This window comes from Chiroxiphia lanceolata, chromosome 7 (assembly GCF_009829145.1).
Source record: "Chiroxiphia lanceolata isolate bChiLan1 chromosome 7, bChiLan1.pri, whole genome shotgun sequence".
Classification (NCBI taxonomy): domain Eukaryota; kingdom Metazoa; phylum Chordata; class Aves; order Passeriformes; family Pipridae; genus Chiroxiphia; species Chiroxiphia lanceolata.
The window spans coordinates 17,550,238-17,574,033 of NC_045643.1; the positions used below are offsets into that span (position 1 = coordinate 17,550,238).

General features: G+C 40.9%; 1 protein-coding gene across 1 annotated transcript in view; it reads left to right on the forward strand.

Moving 5' to 3' along the window:
* Nucleotides 1–13,381: 13,381 nt before the first annotated feature.
* The window catches only part of CHN1 (chimerin 1), a 99,574-nt gene continuing 89,159 nt past the window's right edge, over nucleotides 13,382–23,796 (forward strand). Inside the window, exon 1 of the mRNA XM_032692752.1 lies at nucleotides 13,382–13,502. Within this exon, the coding sequence (XP_032548643.1) occupies nucleotides 13,397–13,502 (106 nt within the window). The 5' untranslated portion in view covers nucleotides 13,382–13,396. The remainder of the gene's footprint in view (nucleotides 13,503–23,796) is intronic.

Here is a 23,796-nt window from a genome sequence, read left to right on the forward strand (position 1 = left end):
TTTATGTAATGATTTTATTTTAAGCCTTGCTCAAATCTTTATCCCTCCTCTATTACCAGTTTTATAATGATGTATATTGTTCCAAGCACTTAATGCTATTCATTTTGGGGAAGAAGAAGGAACAGAAGATAAGGTTCTTAAGTTTCTAAATAAACTACCTGTAACAATTTAATCTGGGAATGAATAGCTAATTAGAAAGTGTTGTAAAATTATTATGCAAGAATATTTATTATTTGTAGTCAGTGTAAAGAACAGTATCCTAAGCTGCCTAGACAAACTAGAAGTGGTAACAAACATAAAAGTTGCAAACAGCTTGAAGCAAAGAAAAGGAGTCATGGTTCTGGGAACTTTTATATGGTTTTAATACCAACAGCAGAAAGAAAGTAGGGTAGGGGAGGTGGGCAGTATTTGTAACCACCATAGGCAGCAGAGCCTGCTCATACTCCAGTTTACAATTAATGAGCTTAGGGAGGTCTGTCGGTGCTAGCCTGTGATGAGCTTCAGGAATGAAGTGCTGGCACATAGATTCCTTGCAGGTAACCAGATTTTCCTTGCTTCACTCTTGCCTGTGGCTATCTCAGTACATCAAAGTACAAACATGAGTTATTACACCTCCATTTAACACCATCCTGTGCACGTGGATGGAATGCACTGAATGTCTGTCTGACGGCTGTGTTCAGCTACCTGAAAGATAAAAGTCTGCGGGTTTTTTACTGCCTAAAAACATTCCTGCTCTTGTTTTGCTGCAAGCTACTATTGGCATGGTACATAAATAGTACTTCCCTCCCTATAGCTGAATCACTTGTTCTAGGCCATTACAGGAGGCAAAAACACTGCCTTTGAGAAATTACTGGGCTGATGTATTTTATTAACTGGATGATTTCAAAAAGCCTACTAATTTGTTTATGTTTAAAAATAAAATCAGAAATCATATCCATGTCCTACGTCTGGGATTCTAATCAGGAGAAAAGGGAGATGAGCAAGGAGAGAATGAGCCCTCTGCCTTAGCAGCAAACAAAATAAATTGACTTTCTGAATAAATTGAAAGAATGAAACTCGGGGGGGGGGGGGAATGTCTGAACTATTGCCTACTATTTCCTCTGAGCAAGAAGGTGCTATCTTTCACTGCTAAACTATAGCAGCCCTTTCCTCTGACACAAGGATGCATTCTGTGAAGATATATTCCTTCCAAATGTTTACAGTGATGTTAGGAATGTTTGGATCTCACTTGAGGTAAGTAGTACAAACATGCTATTATTCATAAGGGTGTGTTGAGAAAAATTCTGTTAAAAGTGATATAGTCATTCTGGTTGCCTCTAAAATGCCAACAGACTTTATAGTCAGCCTGGCTGTGATTTGAAAACAAGCAAAAGGTTTTCTTGCTTTCTGTCCTCTCTTTCAGCAGAATTGATATAAAGGACTAATGATTTTTGTCAAAAAAATAGATAATCCACGTAAATGTCGAGCAGATGCTGTATATTTCACTGGTTGATAAGAACATTTTGAACACTTGCTCATTTTGTTGACTATTTAATGACTGTTAATTTATTAAGATTACAATTTATGACTTGCACATATGTGTAAAATATTCCTTCATTCTGTATCTAGCTGTCTATCCCAAATTTTTAGGGCTCTGATTCTAATAGCACTTTACTCTTTTTTCTTCTATAAATTATGCAGCACTCTCTTGAATGCTGTGTAGGGAGGTTGCTGGCCATAGAACTTTGAGCTCTGTTCCCAGTCACCATACAACTGCAATGCTATTTCTGAGTTGACAGTTGTATTTGTCACATATGGCACAGCATTGGCTTCTTGGGATAGAAACACTTTATACTGACTTGGATTTATACTTAAATTGTAAGTACCAGTTTGTTATATAAATTTTGAACTTTTACTTTTTACAAAGGTCTGGCAAGGTCATTTTGTTTCAAGAAAGAAATGCATGATCTTCACCTGCTCTTGTAAGTTCACATCTAGTTTAGGTTTTGTTGTTGTTTTCACATACTGGATAAAGGCACACCCCCCACCTTCACGGAACTGCCCTTTGCAATATGCCAGGCACCCAGGCATGTTCCTGAGGGTGCATAAAATCCTGTGAGTCTTGTCTACCTAAGAAAATGTCACCAGTTTGGCAGAATTAGATTGTTACAAACACAGACTTTTACAGATTGTAAACTTTTGGTTTGACATGTCTGTTGATTTATTCCAGTCCAGTTTATGTTGCTGGAGAATAGTATTAAGCTAAATTTAAACTAAAAAAAGTGTGGGTATATACTTACTAAAACAATACAAAGCCATTTTAAAAAGCCAATTAATTTTGCAGTACACTATCTCTTAAAATACTTGACTTAAAGCAAAGCAGTTTTCCTACATTGAGAACTTCAGAGAAACTTGTGCCTGTTTTATGAAAAGGTGAGGATTATTTTCATGAATATTCTCATTGCTGAATTTTGTTGTGATGAACTGTTAGGATGCTATATGCTCAGAGCAGCAGTGCTTATGATAATCTAATGAAAAAACATCCTCATAATATTTGCATACATGCAAAATTAAGGACATTTATTGAAGGTGTTTTGACTTTCTATAAGTAAGAGTTAACTGTACTCTAGTCTCTTTTAAGGAAAAAGTTAATAGTTCACTTCTCAGTCTCCTATTTTGATGCAGAGTAAGGGAAATACCCTTGCTTAGTTTAATCTGACATGGAGAGGCTTACAGTTTTCAAACAATGTCATATTAAACAATGCCACCTATATGTCACCCCAGGTTGTGCCCAGTAGAGCTTCATTGCACCTCTGGGTATGATACATTGTACCCTGCAAAGATTAAGAATGTAAATGTCACCTTGTATATCACAGCTTTTACAAGCTGACATTAAAATGAACCAGTGAAAAATATAATAAGTGAATATTATTAAATTATTACTTCATAATAAGCAAACTGTAACAGCTCTATTCCTGAATGGGAATTATTTTTTGTACTGCAGTCTCTATTAAGGGTTTATCCAAAAATAACACAGGAAATACTGTGTATAGTTACTGGAGCAAGGCATTTCTGGCAGATTTCCATGGCATGCTCAAAGTCTGTGAATTGGCCTGCATTTGTCTTTCATTTAAAAGTGTGGAAGAGATTTTTGGTAAGTGCTGACTACAGCTCAAACCTCTGCCTACTGAGCAGAGGGTTGAAGAGTCACTTGAAGAGCTATAGTTAAATAAAAGCAATTTATAAACTTGAAAATAAAATGTCTTCTGTTAGTGATGTCTTGCTTATACAAGACAATGGATAATAAATTATTAACTGAATGAGATAAGTAATTCCATTTCTTACTGTTTCCTGCTGTCTGTAACATCTAATTTGAACTCTGTGAGTTTCTAATTTCTCAGGACCCAAATGCCATCTAGTGGTAACTGCTGAATATTTTCAGAAAATACTTTATTTACATTGACATCGTTTTCATACTTTTTTCCTAATATTCTACATTTTACAGTGCATTAAGCTCTTGAGAGAAGAAGATAAAGAGGGAGAGGGAAGGTACAGTCCCCCCAACCTGGGCCAGCCGTGGCAGGGACACCACACTGCTATGCTACCTGGGAGCTCCTTGCCTGCCTCTGCAGCTGGGCCCAGGTAGGTCATGGAGTTTTCCCCTGCTAAGGGTTGAATAAAATTTCATACCTAGTTGGTAGGCTGCACCTTCCTGTTACTTGATAATAAAATATCATTTGGCCAGCGCTGTATGAAAGGAGCTGAAAGCCACCTCTGCTTTACTGATTCTGTCCCTCTCCTGGTAGGAAGCTTTGCCCTCTGGTTTGTCATTCTCCAAGGAGTTAAGGGGAAGCCATCCCTTTTGCTCTTCTAATGAACTACCAGGGAATGGTATAGGTTTCTTCATGGCACAGTTTGCCTACTTCACTTCTTAGAGTAGAATATAAACTCTAAAAAAAATTAACAAAACAAATTTGGCTTCTAGAATAGACTCCTGAAAAAGTAACTGCCATAAACTGGCTTGTAGAGTTGAATAAAGGACTTTACTTGTACAGCAAGAATAAATAATAAAATAATTTTAAAAATTATTCTATGTAAATATATTCATCAATGTAAAGTGGGCATAGGACCATGCATGTGATATGAGCCCACTGATGGAGATAGTCTGGCTTTATACATGGAGCTGACTGAAGAGAGCTCTGCAATGTTTCACCTTTCTATGAGTTTGCACTTCATTGTGGTAGGGAGGTTGTTATTGTTGTTGTTTATGGGTCTGCTTTTTGCATGCACTATTTGAATTTCTTCATCTACTGGTCCGTGTTGCCCTGTTCCGTTGCAAGATGTTTGCAGCAGCAGCAGCAGTCGCCAGGGCTGTGCTCAGACCGAGGGTCTCTGGGGTGTGTTCTGCAGGCTGGTGCAGAAATCTAATCTGTCCCACTGATGTCACTGTAAAGTCTATGAAGGTGGCATGACATCAGTTTGATGGTCTGTGAAAGAGTTTGTGGATGGATAAAGAAATCCTTCATTTTGATTCTTGTTTTGTATGGTATTTGAAGTAAACTGCAGCAGATTAAAGAGTGATTAACAAGGGCACTCACAGCACAGTTTATCAAGAGGGTCTTCGGAGAGTTTGGGCTGCTCTGGAGTCCCTGCCCTTGCCGTGATGGCAGCAATGGCACTCGTGTACTCATCTGTCCCTCTAGGATGCTGCTGGTTATTTTCCTAGGCCCTGGTGTTGGCCAACAGCCAGTGCAGCTGCAGAGAAATAGGAGGGAACAGAAACAGGACTAGAGCAGCGCTGGTTTTGGTGGGAGTAAATTGTCATGGAAGCACATTTAGGTAGGTGGGACAGGAAGGGTTCGGGAAGCAGTGGTAAATGCAGTCTGAAAAGCACCAAGAAATCTGTCTTGTTTGTCCTTGCTAAAAGTACACAATGAAATCCCTATATCTGGGACAATTTCTTAAAGATAGTGGCTTTCTCTGAGTAACAACTGCAGTCTTGCAGCTGTTATCGCTATATCTGCCCTTCACTCTCAAGTTTTCAGAGCAGCAGGATGCTTTAAAGAGGATTCTTAGGATTCTCCGCAGTCAGAAGGAAGGTGTTTTGCTGTGCACACAGGAAAGAAAAGAAATCTGAAGAGCAAGTGACCATGCAATCAAATCTTTAAATAAAGGAGAAAGAGTAGGGAAAACAACTGATTGGTAATGATCCACCTGAACTTTGCATCTATGTTTTTGAAGCTATCTAGCTAAATACAAAGGCAAGTGAAACCATATATAGTGCCTACACAATATTTTTCCTTCCTTCAAAGAACTGGACAGAATACAGACAATGTTACTTTCAGTGGTTGGGGGGGGGGGGGAAATTGTCTTTATGTGGCTAATGATTATATGCTATAAAGAGGAAATTATTTTAATGCTGTATAACATAATAATCTGGATTATTGCTTTTGATTTGAACACTCTGAGGATAAACTAACTAGATTTCTTTAGCCATTGTTCCCATAAAATAGTTTAAGACACATTCTTCATGAAAATACATCCATCTGGGAGCACAAAGGAGAGCAGCTTTCCCTTGGTGGACCAAAGAAACTGTTTTCTGACAACAAGCAGCAAACTGGCAGTTGAAATGTTGCTGTAACCCACACCAAAATGGTGAGGGCCTGGATCCCCCTGCTCCTGCAGCGTTGTACAGAGTTTCCCAAAGAGCTTTACTTGGTTGTGTATGTCCAAAACATACCTTCCTGACTTATTGGGGTTTAAGAAAAAACCCAAATGGTCCTCTTTGGAAACTGCTTCCCTTATTAGTGACTTGTTGTGCAGATTAATTCTGAATTCTGAAGTCATTGTGTTTGCATAGGCTGAAAGCACTGGGATCATATCTGTGTAGAAAACTGCTAGGAACTGGATGTTGGAAGGACTAAACCAGGAATTAGTTTCCTATATATCTGTTTGATTGAGGATTGCATGAGTTTACAATTGAATACATGAGGTTGAATTCCAGATCTGAGGTTGATGTGGTGATGGGCAAGTCAGATTGCAAGATCAGTTACCTGATCTCTGATGTTTTTTAAATAAAACTGCTGCATGCACAGCTGAAAAGTTGCCAAGTCTTAGTAATAGTCTCTGGCATCCAATTTAGGACCTGGATATCTGCTAATTTAGTTTTGCTTTGTTGAGGGGCTTTCCATGTGTCTTGGTTAACAATAAGGAAAACGTGCATAACAATGGGATGCAATTATTTTATTATTAAAGAAACAGGAAGTAACGATTTTTTTCTCCCTTCCTTCTCTCCTCCTCCCCCAGAAAAAAACAGTGACATCAGGTACAGAAAAGAGAAATTTCTCTCTATGTGGGCTACATAATAAATAATTGAGGCACAGTTAAAAGGACTCAGAAAGAATCAGATAATTTTTTTCCTTTCATAAGGAATCCTACTGTTGTAAACTTACAGTTCACTAAAACTATTGTGATACTGGCAAATAAATTAACGAATACTGAACAATTTCAAATTCTAATTAAATCTCACTATTACTTCCAGGACTGGTTTATCTCCTCTCCAGGAATACTTGATTTGAACAGCTTGTTTAACAGAAGAGCTATTGATCCTTTCAGTAACACTTTAGATTCATTAAGAGGAAAACTTTAATCTCTTTCAGCTCTTTGAAGTTGCTTTGGTAAATGTCGTCTCTCTGCAATCCTGAACTAATGCTGGTCTTGAAAGATATTTCCCACATTATTCTCTGCTGCCTTTTGCACCCTGCTGCCGTTACCTGCCTGCTCACACTTAGCTGTGCATTAAAGCAGAGAGATATCACTAGTGCATGTGCTTGCCCACTTGCTTGGTTTGGAAGATTTTATATTCTTCAAAAGTCTTCCTGGTGGAAGTAAAGACATCTCTCAGAGACTTGTTGAACTGCAAATTAGTTATCCAGTGCTTCTGCTATCTCAACACTCTGAGGCTTGGACTTAGAAGCATCTTCAAGTCATTAAAGTTCATTTTACAAAGGCACCTGATAAGTAGATTGCATATGTCTATACAGCAGGAATTATCAGAACTTTTCCAAACTTCATTTCTTATTCATATAGTCCATTTTCTAAACTATCACATAGAATTCAACTTCAAATCCGATGCAGTTTGCCTTACCAGGGCTCATACACCTTTGTTCAAGTAAAGTGCATTACTGAGCCTTAAAATACCCTTAAACATTTCATGTGCTCTAAAACATGAACATTATCTCAAAGAACCCTAAGTAGTCTAGAAGATGCAACTCTTTCTGAGAAGCAAGTTGCATGGGATAACTAATATCCTCATTAAAAACATTACTTTCGACTCGCTTCAGTAACACATACATAGGTTCTGTAAGAATATAGAAATTACTTTGAAGGACTGGTAATAGAAAATCGAGTAATTGTGTGTCAGTTCTATATAGCCTCTCAGAATTGCTGGTTTGGGTTGCTTATGAGAATGTTCAATTTCTTTAACAATCCTTCAAATCCATCCAGTGGATCTAAAAGTACAAGTGGATCTAGTGGTTCTAGAAGTCCGAACTGATTGCAGAACCACAGCCAGCTCTGTGGCATAGCTTATGGCTTCAAGTAGGAGTTCATCACTCAGCGTTAAACATATTTTGAAACACAAGACTAGAGGTATCTTGGAGACTTCTATATTTTTTGATGGCTAGCTTGTTCTTAGTTTTTAGTGTTTATGGATGAAATTATAGTCATAACAGTTTATTCCCAAGACTGTTTTGCCAATGGCTTGCCTTCTGTTTTTTAACTTGCAATTACCAGGGATTTTTTTCAAATATATACAAGCACTACTTCAACTAATGCCTTAATAGGAATTTCTAAGCGTGGTATAAAAAGGAAATATTAAAGTTAAATAGAAGCTATAAGTTGCATTTTACAGCCAGTATAAACACACTTAGGTGTTTTATAGCCATCAGTATTATCTCCTTTGACACTTGAGGCTTGTCCCTAGGAGACAGAAAGCAGAAACTTCCTGGAATTTCTTTAATTAGCCTGTTCATTTCACTTAATAAAACAAGCAATCAAAAACATATTGTGTTTCTTGCACAAGACTCTTAAAAATGTAACTTAGAGTATGTGGCTCTTACATCTGAGCAAAAGTGCAAGCAATTTTGAAATTTCCTAATATTTTAATAATTTTATTACTAGCTGATCTCACACTAGAAGTCTCTGCTGATGGGATATGCTAGTAAGTGTGCACATGAGCAGTAAGAAAGCTCATAAAAAGTCTGGTGTTAAAGTACCTTCAGACCAGCTGCAAATAATAAAAAAAAAAGCCCTTTTGCAGTTATAAATAGTTTAGTCACTTGCCTATTTTAACATTGCTGCCTCTAAATATCATCAGGAACCTGCTGTGAGAGAAATGCCCCACGTGTCAGCATCAAAGTTTAAGATCATATGATTTTGCCAAGATACATAGGTAGCATCACCTATATCCTATCCATAGTACCTGTTCATGATGTAATTCTCACCACATTTATGCACATCTTGGAAATCCAATTAAGTGGGAGTCATGATGTAAAATTCATTAAAAATTTTTTCAGAAAGGACTTTGTTCAGGAAACATAGGCAAGGGGGAGCTTTTTTTACTTTAATGCAGTTCCATTCAAAAATGGCATAATATCTCATAACATCAGTCTAAACAAAGCACATTCTCTAGGCTTCAAAGAAAACAGCTTTAGTTTTAAAACTATGACTGTGCTCATGTGCTGGTTCCCCTTAGATCTTGTGGCATTCACTTTGACTGTAACCAGGAAAAAATCCAACTCTAAAGGTTGTCATTGCCAGCTATTTCTGTCAAACATTTTTTCATGACACAGCCAGAAGCAGGTGTGTTAAGCCCATTTTTCATTTCATTGGTGTACACCACCTACTGTGTACTAAACTGCTGTAAGTTGTTATGGGACATAGTGCCAGTCCTATGGATTTGGGTAGGATGCCAAATGTGAGTTCCTAATTTGGTAGTTGTGATTTAAAACAGGAGCCATGGTGGATATGTTACACTTATGTCACTTTCTTTGGCAATGATCATAAAATTCAACATGCAAGTTCCCCCTAGTAACTGTTATTTTGCTAGTCTGTACCCTGTAGATAAAAGAAAAAAAATTACCACCAAAATCTACAGTCTAGCATAGATCCCAGTAAAACACTGATTATGTCTGGTTTGCAAAGGTTGCTCATAGAGGCTGTATTTGATGCAGGAATTCTCTCTCCTTCTATGCCTGTAACAGTGTTAGGTAATATTGTGTTTAAATAACTTTGCTATTAATAATAAACAATAGCAGCATCCAAAATATAAGCTCAAATGCCAGTTCTCTCATTAAAGGGAGAAAGATTATCCAAAATGCTGGTAATGTGCAATGACAATCCTGGGTTTGGTGATAAGGCTTGATGTTACATTTAAATAGTTGTCATCTACATAAACATTAATTATAACTAGCAAGCTTGGTAGTCAGTCTTCAAACTTTTAATTGATGACTTTTAAATTAGCTAAAATAATTGAATTTATCTTACTGAATAAGTGGTAGAAATCTGCCTTGCTGTTTTCCAAGGAGTAAATGTTCCATTGAAAATACTGTGAACTCTGAATCTGCTTGGTAAGGCAGCCCTTGGCCACCTCCCTGCCTGCCTCACAAACTCCCAGCAACTACACATTAGAAGTTAAATTAAATTCTGCATGTGACAAGGCTTTTACCAGTGCTGTTTCCCTGCTGTCAAGGGGGTCTGTAGCACAAAGACACTAACTGTGATAAGATGCTACCGCTATTCATCAGGTAACATCTCCCCATGTCTTCAATTTTACTGCTTCCCTTTAATACAGGACAGCTTTAATTTATAGTGGGTTTTTTTTTTCCTTCACACAACATTATATTTACTAGCTGGGAACTTTTTTTTCCAGTTGTGTATAAATCTTTAAAAATGTCAGTGATTAATTTTAAAAATCTCATTTATCACTACGTGATTAGTGAATTAGTTAAGGTTTGAAGACTAAATGTCAGGTAATTAGAAGCAGTTTTGTACCAGACTCTCAGACAAAGTGATGGATCAAAGAAAGGCCACTAGAAAATGGGATACTGGTCCCATAGTGCTCAGCACCCAGAGCAAGGCAGCAAAAGGAGAGGGGCCAAAATAAAAAAGCCTAAACACTAGAAACAAATCGCAAATCCCAGTGATGAAATTTTACCTCAATAATGAAGCAGTAGTAACTGAGTGCAGTTTTTAAAGACCCTTGAGGTTTGGGAGACAAGGCAAGAAACCTACTGAAAGACAGTGAGCAGGCGAGAAAATAGCATTTTACGCATGTATTTCTCTTTGGAGACTTTATCCTTGAGGTACACTTTGTAAATACACCCCTAAATACTCCTGGGAGGTGGCAAGTATAATAGTGCTTTTTCTACACTAAGTGATGCTAACAAGCCAATTTTGCAAAGGAGGGCTTTTCAAGGGCTAAAGATCCAGGGAAACAAGACACTAAGGTCATACGTGCTGCCATTTACATCAAGGTCATGCACAACAGGGTTCTCTTTTGTGCTCTCCCCTGCAAAAGATCAAACCCATGCTCTGGGGTCTCTGCGAAGGAACAGCCCCTCTGGCCAAACAGGCCCAGGTGGGAGCTGTGGTTCAGCTGCTCCCGAGCATCTGCATTTCCTCCCTTCGCCCCTGTGCAAGGCGACACGGGTCAGTGCTCAGTCAGCTCCAGCTCTCTTCTAACGAAATTCCCACAGTAGCAGTTAAATCATTGTTATTGCTGGTGCACTAATGTGCTGGCTCGATAAGGCATTATGTAATTTTAAGATAATGTTGCTGTTAAACAAAAATCTCCATGAGGATTTCAGGTCCATTCAAAAGTAGGGTGCGGTGGAAGGGATCTTTGCCTGGTGAACTTCAGGCTAATTTTTTTTCTCTGCTTTGCATCTTTGATTTCTTCCTGCCATGTTAAGGCTGTCAGCCCTTGTAAAAGCCAGAGCTGCCATCGGGTAAGAGGGTACATACTGCGTACAGAGACACTCCTTGCTACCCCCGTCACCTTTTTTGTGCCAACACCTGTGAGGGCTGGTTGAGAGCCCTGGGTATGAGCTTGATGGTGAAGTCCTTCCAAAAATCTGCTGCTGTTCTCTGCAGGGTGCTGGAGCCTGGCTCAAGACATCCTCCTAAACCAAGAAAAGCATCTAATCAGAGATAATGATTGAGCTCAATTTGTTTTGAAAGTTCAGATCAGCTGCAGAACTCTTCCAGGCACAGTAAAATACAGCTCCAGTAACTAACTGTGAAATGACCAACACACTTCCCTAGGTTTTAGCCACAACTGCACTAATAGCAAAGGCATTATTAGACAATTGAAACGACTAATCAAATTATTCAGACTGATCTTAACAACTCTAGTATTGATAATGCCTATTATGAAAAACTGTGTTACACTCTCTGTACAGGAAAGCATTTTTAAAGTAAACATGCAGTTCAGTAGTTAGCAATGAAGATTTGGGAGTAGTGGAATAGTAAAAAGTGGCCGTTTAATTGAAGGAAGTTGGAGTGAAAGCTTAGAATTTAATTCCAGGAAATGTAAGAGGGAAAAAAATCTGTAGGAAGGTCTAACTTACTTCCAAAAAGCCAAGCAAAACACTCCGTGCACACAAAGGTCAAATCATGTAGGCAGGATGGCAAAGATTTATTGTGTTGCTTTTTTCCAAACCAGTTTTCATCTATTTTTAACCTTTTAGCTCTGCAATTAAAATATTATTTCTCAGTAGTCCAGCTGCTCAATAAACTTTTGCACTTTATACATGCAAAATGAAAATGTTTTGTGAAATCAGGTCCATCATGCTGGAATTCCTTTGGAAGGAACAAAATGAAGGAAATTATCACTCTGGGATAAAACGTTTATTTTTCTTTTAACTTTGCATGCTAAGCAAAGTATATCAACATAAAAACCTATGTTTTGAAATATTTGACAGACATAAAAAAGCTGCATGTTTTTCTTGTTGTCTTAAACCAGATTTAAAGATACTGAAAACTCCCACACTATCTTGTCCTTTTGTTGTCTACAAAAAAGATTAGGTAGGACACTGAGCATGAAAACAGCTAGCTGCATAAACCACCTATTTTTCAGACAGACCTTTGTTTTAGTTGTATTGTTGAAAGAAAATGTATTTTATGTACTTGCTGACCCTGAGCTGCATTCACAGAACCGGAACCATTAATTGCAGCAGCTGTGGATGCAGCCTATGTACACACTCTTCTTCCTTCAGGCTCTCCTCTGCCAAAAATCTTGTCTTGAAGGCAGGTTTCTCACTGTGCACCCGCTGCAGAAGCCACCACAGTGCCCCAAGCGAAGGTGGGACAGGCTCTATGATGTTCATAAAAACACGTGCAAAGCCTGCTTGCCCTGGCTAAGGTCTCCAAAGCCTTCGGCTGAAGGTTGTGAATTTCTACAGCTGTAGTAGATTAAACTTGTGTGGATTGTGCTCAGGCTGGATTTGAATTCTCAGCACGCACAGTTTGCATCTGAGAGAAGTACCTGTGAGTGAGAAACTTCTGTACAGCCAAGAGAGGTGGGTCTGGTTATCGTGCGTGTGCTGGGAGGGTCTGCCGAGTACTCGCTACCCTCTGTTGTATCTGTTTTCAGGTTGAAAATGCAAACTGTATAAGTGAGTTACACCAGGCGCGATGCTGTCTTCTCAATTAAATGCTTTTAGCTCTGAAGTTTACAGTCCTGGACAGCGAAAAATGACGGTAGCTGAGCTGGCTGAAATTTCTCAAATCAAAGATTTGGAGGGGAAATATATGGGTTTGCTCTCTTCGTGCTTGCCGGCATTTAAGAGGCAATTCTCACCTCGCTTTCAAAAGTCATGTGTTTCACAGGACCGCTGGCTCTCCTGCCGGACCAGGCAGGCAAAGCCCCGCCAAGGCGGAGGAAGCACTGGCGGTGGGGCAGCGGTGCTTTCCACGGGGAATCTTCTCAGAGGAGCAAAGGCGTGCGGGACGGCTCGGCGGTGCCCGAGGGACGAGCCGGTGCCCCGTCGGTGTGCGGGGATGGGAGCCGGGAGCCCCGCGGGAGGGACGCGCTTCCCTTTGTGCCCCAGCGGCGGCGGCCGCGTTGCCATGGGAACCGTCCCGGCGGCCGCGGCGGGCGGGGCCGGGCCGTGCGGCGCAAGATGGCTCCCCGAGGCGGACGCAGCGTGAGCAGCGGGCGGGGGGCGGGCGCGGGCTGCCCCCGGTGCCGCGCGTCCCCGGCCGCCCTCCCCCGACATCCCCCGGCCCTGCCCTCCCCTCCCCTGCGGGCTGCGCCCGACCCGCCCCGCGGCAGCAAGTGGCGGCTGCCGCCGGTGCCGCGGGGCGTCCTGACAGCCCCGCGCCCAACTTGTGTTGCAGGCGCGCCCCGCCGCTGATGCGAGAGCTGCCGCCGCGCCAATGCCAGCGCCGCGCCGCCCGGTCAGCCCTCGCCGCCCCCCGGGCCCGCCCCGCCGCCGCCGCGATGGCTCTGACCTTGTTCGGTGAGTGAAGCGCCGCCGCCGCCGCGGCCCGGCGGGCGCGGGGCTGCCGCCCCCATTGTCTGCGGCGCGGCAGCGCCTGGGCGTGGGCGCCGCCCCGCAGGGCCGGGCCCGGGGGCTGCGGGGAATCGCGCCCCGGCGGGGCAGCCCGGGGCCGGGCCGGCGGGGGTCGGCTGGGGCAGGAGGGTAGAAGTTACGGTGCCTCGGGAAGCCCGCGGCCGCCGAGGGGCTGCGCGGCGGAGTTGGGGACTGGCTCGGGAGGGACCCCCGGGGGCGCTCCGGGCACCGCTGCCCGCGGGGACCTGGTGTGTCCCTGCCGAGGTGTTCAGCGGCACAGTCCGAGAAAGGATGTTTCGGGAAGCTGCGAGTGCAGCCCGGTGTGGTTGTGTTTCACGGCGTGGTGGGAACCGGCGTGGGAGAACTGTAGTTTAAACTGTTGAACATGCGGGTGCTGTTAAGTAAGGTTATTAAATTAAGCTTGTTTGTGCTTAACATGCTTAATTTTACGGGGGGGGGGGGGAGAACTGCGTCTAGCAACGTTAGGTAAATGCAGCAATGCGAAGGAAAGGAGAAATTAACATGACTAACGTCAGTACAGAGTTAGCAGGATAATCGGGATACTCTCTCCTAGGAGGCTCGTGCACCAGAAGTGATTTCTAGTGAACAGGTTTAAGTGAGGATATGAAGTCTATTCGTAGTGCATAGACTGTGGATTTTGGTTCATGTGTAAACAAATTACTTGCTTTCATTCATCTACTGATTCTTGGGCTGATACGACTTCTTAAAAGGATAAAAACAGTTTCATGGGTTTTTCTAAAATTTAACACCTGTTATATTATTGTGGCATATTAAGCCCCATCTAAAAACAAGTTTAGCTCGTGTTGCAAGATAGCTCTCTGTAGATAAAATCTGTGCAGTATTGGATTTAGTTACTGTGCTGTCTCTTATATTTCCTGCTCGCGTTTTTCAGGATGCAAAAGGTCACAGATCATAGGTCACAGTAGAGTAAACTGCGCCTATCATTATAGGCCTGATGTTGTCACTTGAGTTCATGTGAGTCCCCAGATTTTAGGAGGTGCACGTACGGGGCCCTGCACATTGTCGGGTACAGGGTGAGCATCGAGCTCTTTAATTTAGAAGCAAAAGTGAACATAGAGATCAAATGGCAGATTGGCTGTTGTAAAACAACTACTGCACATGTTTCACTGTATCATTGTAAATAGATTGTTAAGAAAATATGTAGTTTGTTACACAGGCACTGGAGGTAAATACTGTAGTCTCTAACAGAAAAAGAATTTTTAGACTGTTGAAAATACATTTTCCATGCTGAGTGTACATCTTTGTCTGCAAAAATTAAGAATATTTTAATTTTAGCTTTTAAAGAACATGGCATTCCTACATCAAGTACCTTTTTTTTTTTAAAACTCCTGTGATTCAGTTCTAATTCACATATGTTTGGTCTACTGAATGACATTTTCTATTAATACAAATTTGCGTTACAAAGTAAATTGAAGTTTTTGTGTTAGCACGTCTGTTGTTACGGTAAATGACATTGATACATGTAAAAGATAATGAGTCAAGAGAAGATAGAATGGAGTACTGTGCTGTGTCTAGGTTTTAAACGTTATCTTGCCAAGGTTAAAACCTCAGGATTAACACGCTTTTAAGAAAATACAAAGTGACAATAAAACAATGCAACAAATATGGCTCATGTGTGTCAACAAATGAATGCGGTGTCTTTCACAAATGTAAAAGCTTTAGAGTATGTCTTAAACTATGCAGGAGTGTGAGTTGTGTAAATGCAGAAATGTATGAAAGTGCAGTATGTTTGCAGATGCTGTAGTGATTAACTTATGGTTGAGCTAGCACAGCTAACTGTGTTGCTGTGTTTCTCTGAGCTGAGGTAGCTTGCCACACTTTGTCTCAGCAAATAACAAAGACAGACCACAATGTGCTTGCTATGAGCTTCAGGACAGAGTTCAACCTTTATTTTAGATTTTGGCTGCCTGTGGATAGTTGCGTTTTCAGTTACTGTGCTACAGCTGACCCATAGCAACTCATAAAAATATAACCCACAAAAGAGTGGATTTTAGTTTGTTTCAAAATATACCCCTACCAAAGCAACATAAGCAAATCTGAGGAAAATAAATGTGTCTGAATTAATATATCTATTTTGAGGGACTAAGCATCTGTAATTGTACTATTTTAAATTCACACCTGTCTTATACCAGTAAAATTGCCCTGAGTAAACAGGTTCCAAAGGAGTTGTTTCTTTGGTTCTGCTCATTCACATAAATTCTAGGCTCAACTTTGTGTTTTTATTTCCCCTGAACCAAATTTCACATGTTCTTGGGTTGCTTCTAATAAGTTGTGCTCCAAAAGCATGTAAAATTTGAGATAAATTGCCGTGTCAGCTTGAATGGGGGAGAAAATTCACCAAGTTTTCTGGGTCTCTTTCAATTACTGTGTATGTGTGTGAGCACAGGAAGGGAGAGGGGATGAGAAGTGTCATAATGCACTTTATCCATGCTCTTGACACTGGTTCATGGCTATTTTGGTGCATAGTCCAAAGACTGCACTATAAGGGGACAGGTCTAGAGATCAGGGTGACGTTGCAGATTCTGGATTAAAATGGACATGGGATTACGAGGCAGTTGAAAAGTCAGGTGTACCTTATTTTTACTTGACAGTGGTTGGGAGCTTCCTGTTCGAGGTTGGCCTTTGCCATTGTACCCAGAACAGCCCCCCATAGCCACAGGAGCACTAACTGCAGTTTACACCTTTGAGGTGGCACCTTGAGACTCTTTGGAAAGTTGGTTGAAGAAAAGAGCTTCTAGTGTATCAACAGCATTTTTCTGGTATCAAAAAAAGGCTGTTACCTTGGACTATGTGTGTCTCCTAACTTATGCCATTTCAGTTACAGCTTATTGTCGAGATTGGGATGCAACATTAAAGTACAAAGGAGGAAAATGTTAAGACTCTTCACTTTATCAGTTTTGGTTATTTTAAAATTATTTTCTTCATTTTACCATATTGTCTCAGTCATGACCTTCCAAGATATCCAGTGCTGACAGCTGGCTGTATGGAAGATCAGTAGGGAACTGCCCGTGTTCCCGTGGTGCAGTGGTACAGATGATGAGTCTGTTTGTGGGATGGGCTATGGGGAAGAGGAGTTCAGCTGTTCCACAGACACAGAGAGGAAGAGGAGTCCCTGTTGGAAGCAATCAGTGATGGGAGAGCATGGAGGTTGTTAGCTGAAAATGTGCCTCTGTTACCTATCAATCACTCTGGCTACTTCAGGCAAAAGTGTCATCCCAGCAGGGTTCATAGTTACACGAAGTTAATGCTCACAGACATGGTGGGATTTTGGGGGTTGTCCTGTGCAGGGCCAGGAGCTGGACTTAATGATCCTTTTGGGTGCCTTCCAACTCAGGATATTCAATGATTCGGTAAAGTTATGGTGGCAGAAATGACCTGTTGTGACTTTTGGTGGTCACCCACATGTGACATGGCTTTTTGTGGTACCAGCAGAGGTAGGGTTTTGCCAGTACATTCAGTTTGTCCTCTAGTGACCAAGCATGTAGAATGCAGGTTTGACAGAGGAAAGCAGATCCTGTCTGGAAAAAAATGCTCTGATCCTTTTGTTTGTTGCAAATAATAGATGTGATGGATGTGATATCATATGAATTGCCTACTAAGAGTTGGTGGGGATTTTAAAATATCTTAGTCCACAAAACATTGCACACTTTTCCATGTGGTGTGTATAAATGTCTGGAACTTGAGCAGATGTCCAGTTCTAGTGCTGTTTTTCATCCTAAAGCAGATGCGTGTTCCCTTACAGAAGGCTGTGGTGATTACAGCTGTAGCCTCCTTTTTCTCTCTCTTTCTTCCTGCCTGCTGCAGCAGCTGAAATGGCTTATAAACCAGAGTCCTTCTCTGCTGTTTCAGCACCAAGTCCAGTGGCTTCATGCCCAGCCGTCGTGGAGTTGGGCTGAAGCCACTTGCCTGCAGGGAGATGGCTGAGGGGTACCTGCCAATTCTGCTCCATTGAATCTGTGCAAGGGGTAGCAGCTTCCTAGAGACAGGAAGAACAATCAGTCATGTTTCTAGACTTCCTAAAGCCCATCTGTTAATACCCTAAATTGTGAGATCGCACAGTGACAAGGCTGAGGTGTGTGCTGCCGTTCCACTTGGACGATTCAAGTATGGGAAAGATAACCAACAATGTATAGGGAAAAGGAGGGAAGTATTAAGTTATCCCATTACTGTTTGCTTGAGTCTTTGAATGTCCTGAGAAGTGTTTAAAGAAAGTCAGCATTGTACCTTGAAAGAAAAATAGTTTTGTTATGTTTTAGTGCTTACGAATTGCTCGTGTTTTATGAATTCCCTTCCTGTTCAGTTGTTTGCTCATCAACTCTCTTGTGTGAACAAAGACATTTCAAAACAGCCAGGAGAGATCTTCATGGATATATTTGTCATTAGTTATTCATGCTCTTGCCTTCTTGCTCAGAGCCTGCCAATGGATGAAAACTCATCCCTGAATATTGGTGGTTAAGAAATGAAAAGTGAAGCAATTCTCTTTTAATCTTTGAAGTACTTGCATTCTGATGAGTGGCTACAGATGAATGGGATTAGAAACAGAGCTGTATTCAGCATGACAGATACGGTTATATAAGGGATGATGAACAAGGGCAGTTTTTAGAGAAATCTATAGGGAAAATACCAGATTAAAAGAAACAAGTAATATACTGCTACAGGCAGGAAGGGTAGGGACAAAGAAGCTAATTATACTTCCATTTCAGGTGTCCATACATTTCTGAAAGAACACGTAAATATTAATTTGCTCACTTGACAGAATAGCTTCCCCAGCTGTGAGCTCTATCATACTGCACAGAATTAATTTTCTGTGAATCTGTTTGGTACTATAGGTATGGAAGTGAACCTTTTGAAGTAAGTTCTTCCATACTGGAAATACTAATTAACAAATTACTATTTAAAGTTCTATGCATCTATGATTAATGTTCTCCATGCAAACTGTGCTTATTGACTCATGGCTGCTTCAAAAGGTAGGGTATACTTATGTGGGTACAAGCACATATTTTCTAATGTATCAATCTTAAAGAGAGAAATTGCTCTCTAAATAAATGTTTTGCTATCTTGGGAAAGGGTGTTAAATTTTAGAGTGCTTGGTTAGCACAGGTACATAGAAAATAAATGTTCCTTTAAAAAATTACAACAGGTAATGTTTACAGATTCTTTGTGGGATAGGAAATACTCAATCTGCTTATTTCTTGTCTTGTGTGCAGAGCCTTCTAAGAACAGGAAATAAATAGATCACCTACAATTCAAGTTCTTCTTTATATTTGTATATGTGACCCTAAACTGTGCTTAAAACTTTTGGCTAGGTGTGATGGTAAAGTTTACTGACAGAGCCCCTTAACTAAAGAGTCAGGTTGTACCAGGAAAGTGTTTTTTGAATATGTTCTTTAACTGAATAGGTGATAGAAGTTTGTTCATGGAATTGGGATATTTACAGTAGGGCTTTTGTCACTACAGAGAACATAAATGTGGGATGCTATAGGAATGATACCTATCACGGATGCTTCTAGGCTAAAAAAAGTGTGTAAAGAACTTTGAGAACTGTTTTAAGAGCATAAGATGAGAAACAAAGTGAATACATACCACATGCGGCACTGCCTGTGCTGGATCTTTTTCACCAGAAAAACAGTGAATTCAAACTGATCTTTTTTTAACCTGGTTACAGTAGATACTCTTGAAGTGTTTGACCCTTGCTGAAAATATTTGGGCTTCATTCACTACCAAGTGACAGGCCAATTTTAGAGGAGATTTAAGCAATTCAACATCTAGTCACAATGAGAACTACAGATAGTCTAATTAGACAAAACAATTTAGGGACATTAGTACAATGTTTGGGGTTTTTGTTTGTTTGTTTGTTTTAAACAAGATTTAAGAATGAAGGTGATTTGTTAAAAATTGGAACCACTGTAGAGAGAAACTAGACCTTCCTGGCTCCTGTTCATGTGTCTGGGAAAGAAAGTGCCCAAGTGCTGAGAATCATAAGAATTTCTTTTCCTAGGTACTGTGATAACCTTTCCTGATTTATAGAACCTAATGAAGCAAATAAGGAGAGCAACCTTGAAAGGTTTTGCCAGCAATGCAATTGGAAGGAAAACCTGCATAGGATCTGGGAAAAGAAGACTGATCTATTAACTAGTTAATTGGTATCAACTGATAAAAATATCGGAGAAGTGACACTAACACTTATAAACAAGGATGAAAAAATTTCAGTCATGGCTTCTCAGCTTAGTGCCTGGGAGTGTGCTTCATGCAGTGGCTGGTATAAAATTTTGTTTCCTATTAATTGTGAATATTGTAGAAAGATCTTAAGAAAGCCAGAGGTTTACAATGTTGCTGAACTGGAAAGGGTAGGTCCTCTTGTGTGCTCAAGTAATGAATTAAGATTGAGATTTGGAATTTTCTTCAAGGAGATTCTCTTGTGCTATCATCATTTCAGGCACACTGAACATGGGTGTTCCTTCCTCCTTGACATCAGTGACCCACTAAGAAGTGGAGATAGTCTGTGTAACCAGATCTCATCCGATGATGTTGAAGTGAAATACACTTTGGATCTGAGATCCAGGAAGATTTCCCAAGCCTCGGCGATGTACACTTCACTTCAGCCAAGGACGATGCTTCAGGTGTAAATCTGGGTTTTCTTCTATTTGTTTTGGACTCAACTGATGCATTCTGCTTGTTGGGTCTCCATATGAGAGATCCACAAGATCTCTTGTTCTCTTACGAACTCTCTCCAAGAGTTCTTAACTGGTCTTTAGGTGTATGAAAAGATTTCCATTGATAGAAAGCACATCTCTGTGTCAGAAAAGACTGTTTACACACAATGGCAGTGCCATAGTCATTACTTTAAATACTACTTTAATCAGTAAACTCAAAGCATAAACCCAATGCAATCCTTTTGGAAGACTGTGTTATTTTCCTTAAATAAAAGAACATAATCAGGATCCCCAAGGGTGCAGACATTGGTAACTGGTCTGTGCAGTCTAAGTTGACTGTGCATTATGAGATGATTTTTCGTTTTTTCTGAACGTGGGGCTTAGCATCAGCAGCTCAGGCTATTGAGCTGCTCCACCCTGTGGCAGAGATCGTACAGCTCTGCACAACACTGTCTTCATAATGAAACAAAACAGACACAAGACCTGGCCCAAGGGCACTTTTGTAGTTATTAGCAGAGTATGAGATGCTTCCTCCTCCCTGATAAAATCATGAACGGACTTGGTTGTTCTTTCAGTGGGGTGGACTGTATCTGGCCCTTTACATTTCACAAATGATGGCAGAAAATTAAAAACCCTCTAGATTTTGATTTTTTGAGTCTATATTGAAAAAGGAAAAGTATTATTTAAGTCTCTGAAATATTGTTCTTCTAAAGCATTTAACAATACAGCTAGGACTTTGTAAGTGCATGACATCTGGACCTCAAGCACCCTACCGGCAATGCCTGAAGAGATGCTAGGAAGAGTTCTTGCAGTTCTCAACACTGTTCCTGAGGGTTGGCTGTACAGTGGAGTGCATGGTTGGTCACTGTCCTGATTCTAGTCAGGAGAAGGGGAGAGGGTTGGTCACACCCAGCTGGGAAACCAATAGTATTCACTGTGTGTTCAGCAGCCTCTGTGAATATAGAATTGATTGACATTTGGCATCTCCAGCACTCTGTCAGAATGAAAAAGGTGATGGATCTGAAGTGATTTCATAGTTACTAGAAATTGTGCTCAAAAAATCCATTTATTCCTGTGGGAGTCTAATTTCCATGATATATTTTGATACATTCATGCCCAAATTTATTTTTATGACTTTATTAGCAGTTCTGTGATAAGCACCATGGAAGGGTGGTCATGTCAGCGCTGGTAGATTTGGGTTAAAAATATTGTTAATGCTAATAGGATGTGATAAAGTCTGTTTTTCACGTGACGGAATCTTCGTCCCTTGGGAAAAAATGCTATTGGGAAAAACTGCATCCTCTGGTGTGGATCACTGAAGAAGTTGCAAGCAACACTTTCCTGCTCACAGTGAGCAGGTAACTGCCCTTTTGGTCTCTGCCAACTCTGTGAGGAAGTCCACTGTCACAGTCCATCTTTGGTGCAGGTGGCAGGATCTGGCTCTGTTGAAAACATCAACAACTGGATATTCCTGATGCTGGTGGGAGTTGGTGATTTCCTTTCTGCTGGCAGTCCTCCTCTCCATCTCCGTCTCCTTCCTGCTTCCTTTGTTGCAAGAGCAGCTGCTTATAGGTAGCTTTGCCACTTAGAAGCTGAAATTAAAAATGTTTTCTGATCTTGATCAGAAACTGAATGTCCCAAGACAGCTTGCTTGGGAGAAATTTCACTCTAAAGGTAAGATAAAACTCTGCTTCCTAAATACTAGAATTGTTTTGTTGCCCATTGCATTGTGATGTAACACCACAACTACAAAGCCATAACTGCAACCATTTAAATTATATAGCAAGTACAGTAGAGCATCACAGTGGTTTCAGTTAGAGGGGACCTTAAGATCATCTAGTTCCAACCTCCCTGCTATGGGCACCTTCTAGTAGATCACATTGCTCAAAGCCTCATCCAACCTGGCCTTGACACTTCCAGGAATGGGGCATCCGCAACTTCTCTGGGCAGCTTGTTCCAGTGTTTCACCACCCTCACACTGAAGAGTTTCATGTAGCAAGTCTTAAGTACTGCTGCAGCAATGGATAAGGAGTATGACATGATTCTTGTGCAGTGTAAATAGGGGACTGTGAAAAAGGGAGTAATAGTACAGTTCTGAAAAACGAACCCAGTGCATTAGTGCAGTACCTGACCATTCCTTACTCTCTCGTGGCAGGGTACAAGTCAGGCTCCTCAATGGTGAATTAGTGTCTGATATATATACAATCCAGAGCAGATTGCAGACTATAAAAATTGCTGATAATTATTTGGTAGTGCCAGTCTTCCAGGGTTTTTCAGCTGCGCTTTATGGTTTCCGTATGAATCTGAACTCAATGCTTCAAAGTGCAATCTTGGATCGCTTTTCATTAAAAAGAAAACAAAAAAAGAACAACCCAAAACAAAAACACCCCACAAAAAGACCCCCAACAGGATGTACTTCTTCCTCACCTCTGCCTTACATGCTGAACATGCACACATGGATATATCCTTCCAATAAAGGAAGCATGATTTTGACACAGCAATTAATTTTACTGATTTCCTTTCCAGTACTTTTTTTCTTAGGAGTATATCTATAAATAGGACTTGCAAGTGTTGAAAAAAGTCTTCATGGGTTTAATAGAAGCAGAGAAGTATTTTGAAATGAAATAGTGATTCTTCACCCTGGTGAGAAAACATTCAGAAACTTTGTGTTGAATATTATTTCAATGCCAAAATTTACATAGTAAATGAACTATGTTAGGTACTTCTTTGTTGAGAAATAACATTTTTAGTATAACAAGGTAAATATTTGCAAGTATGTGAAGGAAAATTACCAACCTGAAAAAAACACAAGAGGAGAGGAAACTTGTTACATCATTCGTTTCCAATGGTGAGCTCATGTGCATATAGCTGTGCTATTGCTTTCATGTGGTTCTCGAGGAACTCCTGGCTGACCTGTGTATCTGCCCAATTCCACATCTTGTCAAAACAAGCTGTGGTCACAGCTCCCTCCCAGCACCCTTGTGTGCCCCTCCTTGGTGGCAGAGCAGCAAGCTCATCAGTAACTCAGTGGAGCATCTCTTATTCCTGAGCTTTCATTGCAACTGTACTATATAAGAAGATATCCCCACTCCATCCACCTCCTCCTGCATCAGACCAAAGGTGATCGTTTTGTCCTGACTTGCTCTTTTGCAGGCTCAGAATTAGCAGGAGCTGAAACATAGCCCCTGTGTCACAGCTGTCCCAAGCATGGTGAGCTCCTGGGCGGGACAGAGAATGATGCACTCCTGGGCTGGTAACTTGGGGGGTTACTCCAAAGCAGCCTCTGAGATAAGTGAGTTGCAGACTGCTCTGTCAGAGGGAGAGCTCACTCGGCTAACTCAGCTTGTTGGCTTTTTTCCCCACTGAGTAGAAAGATCTGTGAGAAACAGAACGAGCTTTTTTTTTTCCTTTGTTGGTGGGGTGCTTTGATGCTGCATGAATCGTGTTAGTCATGTTAGTCCTGATTCTTAAATGTAAAAAAAAAAATGGCATCTTCCTTCTCCCATTACTGTTCAAGAGCAGCTGTGGAAGACACAGGCAGGGCT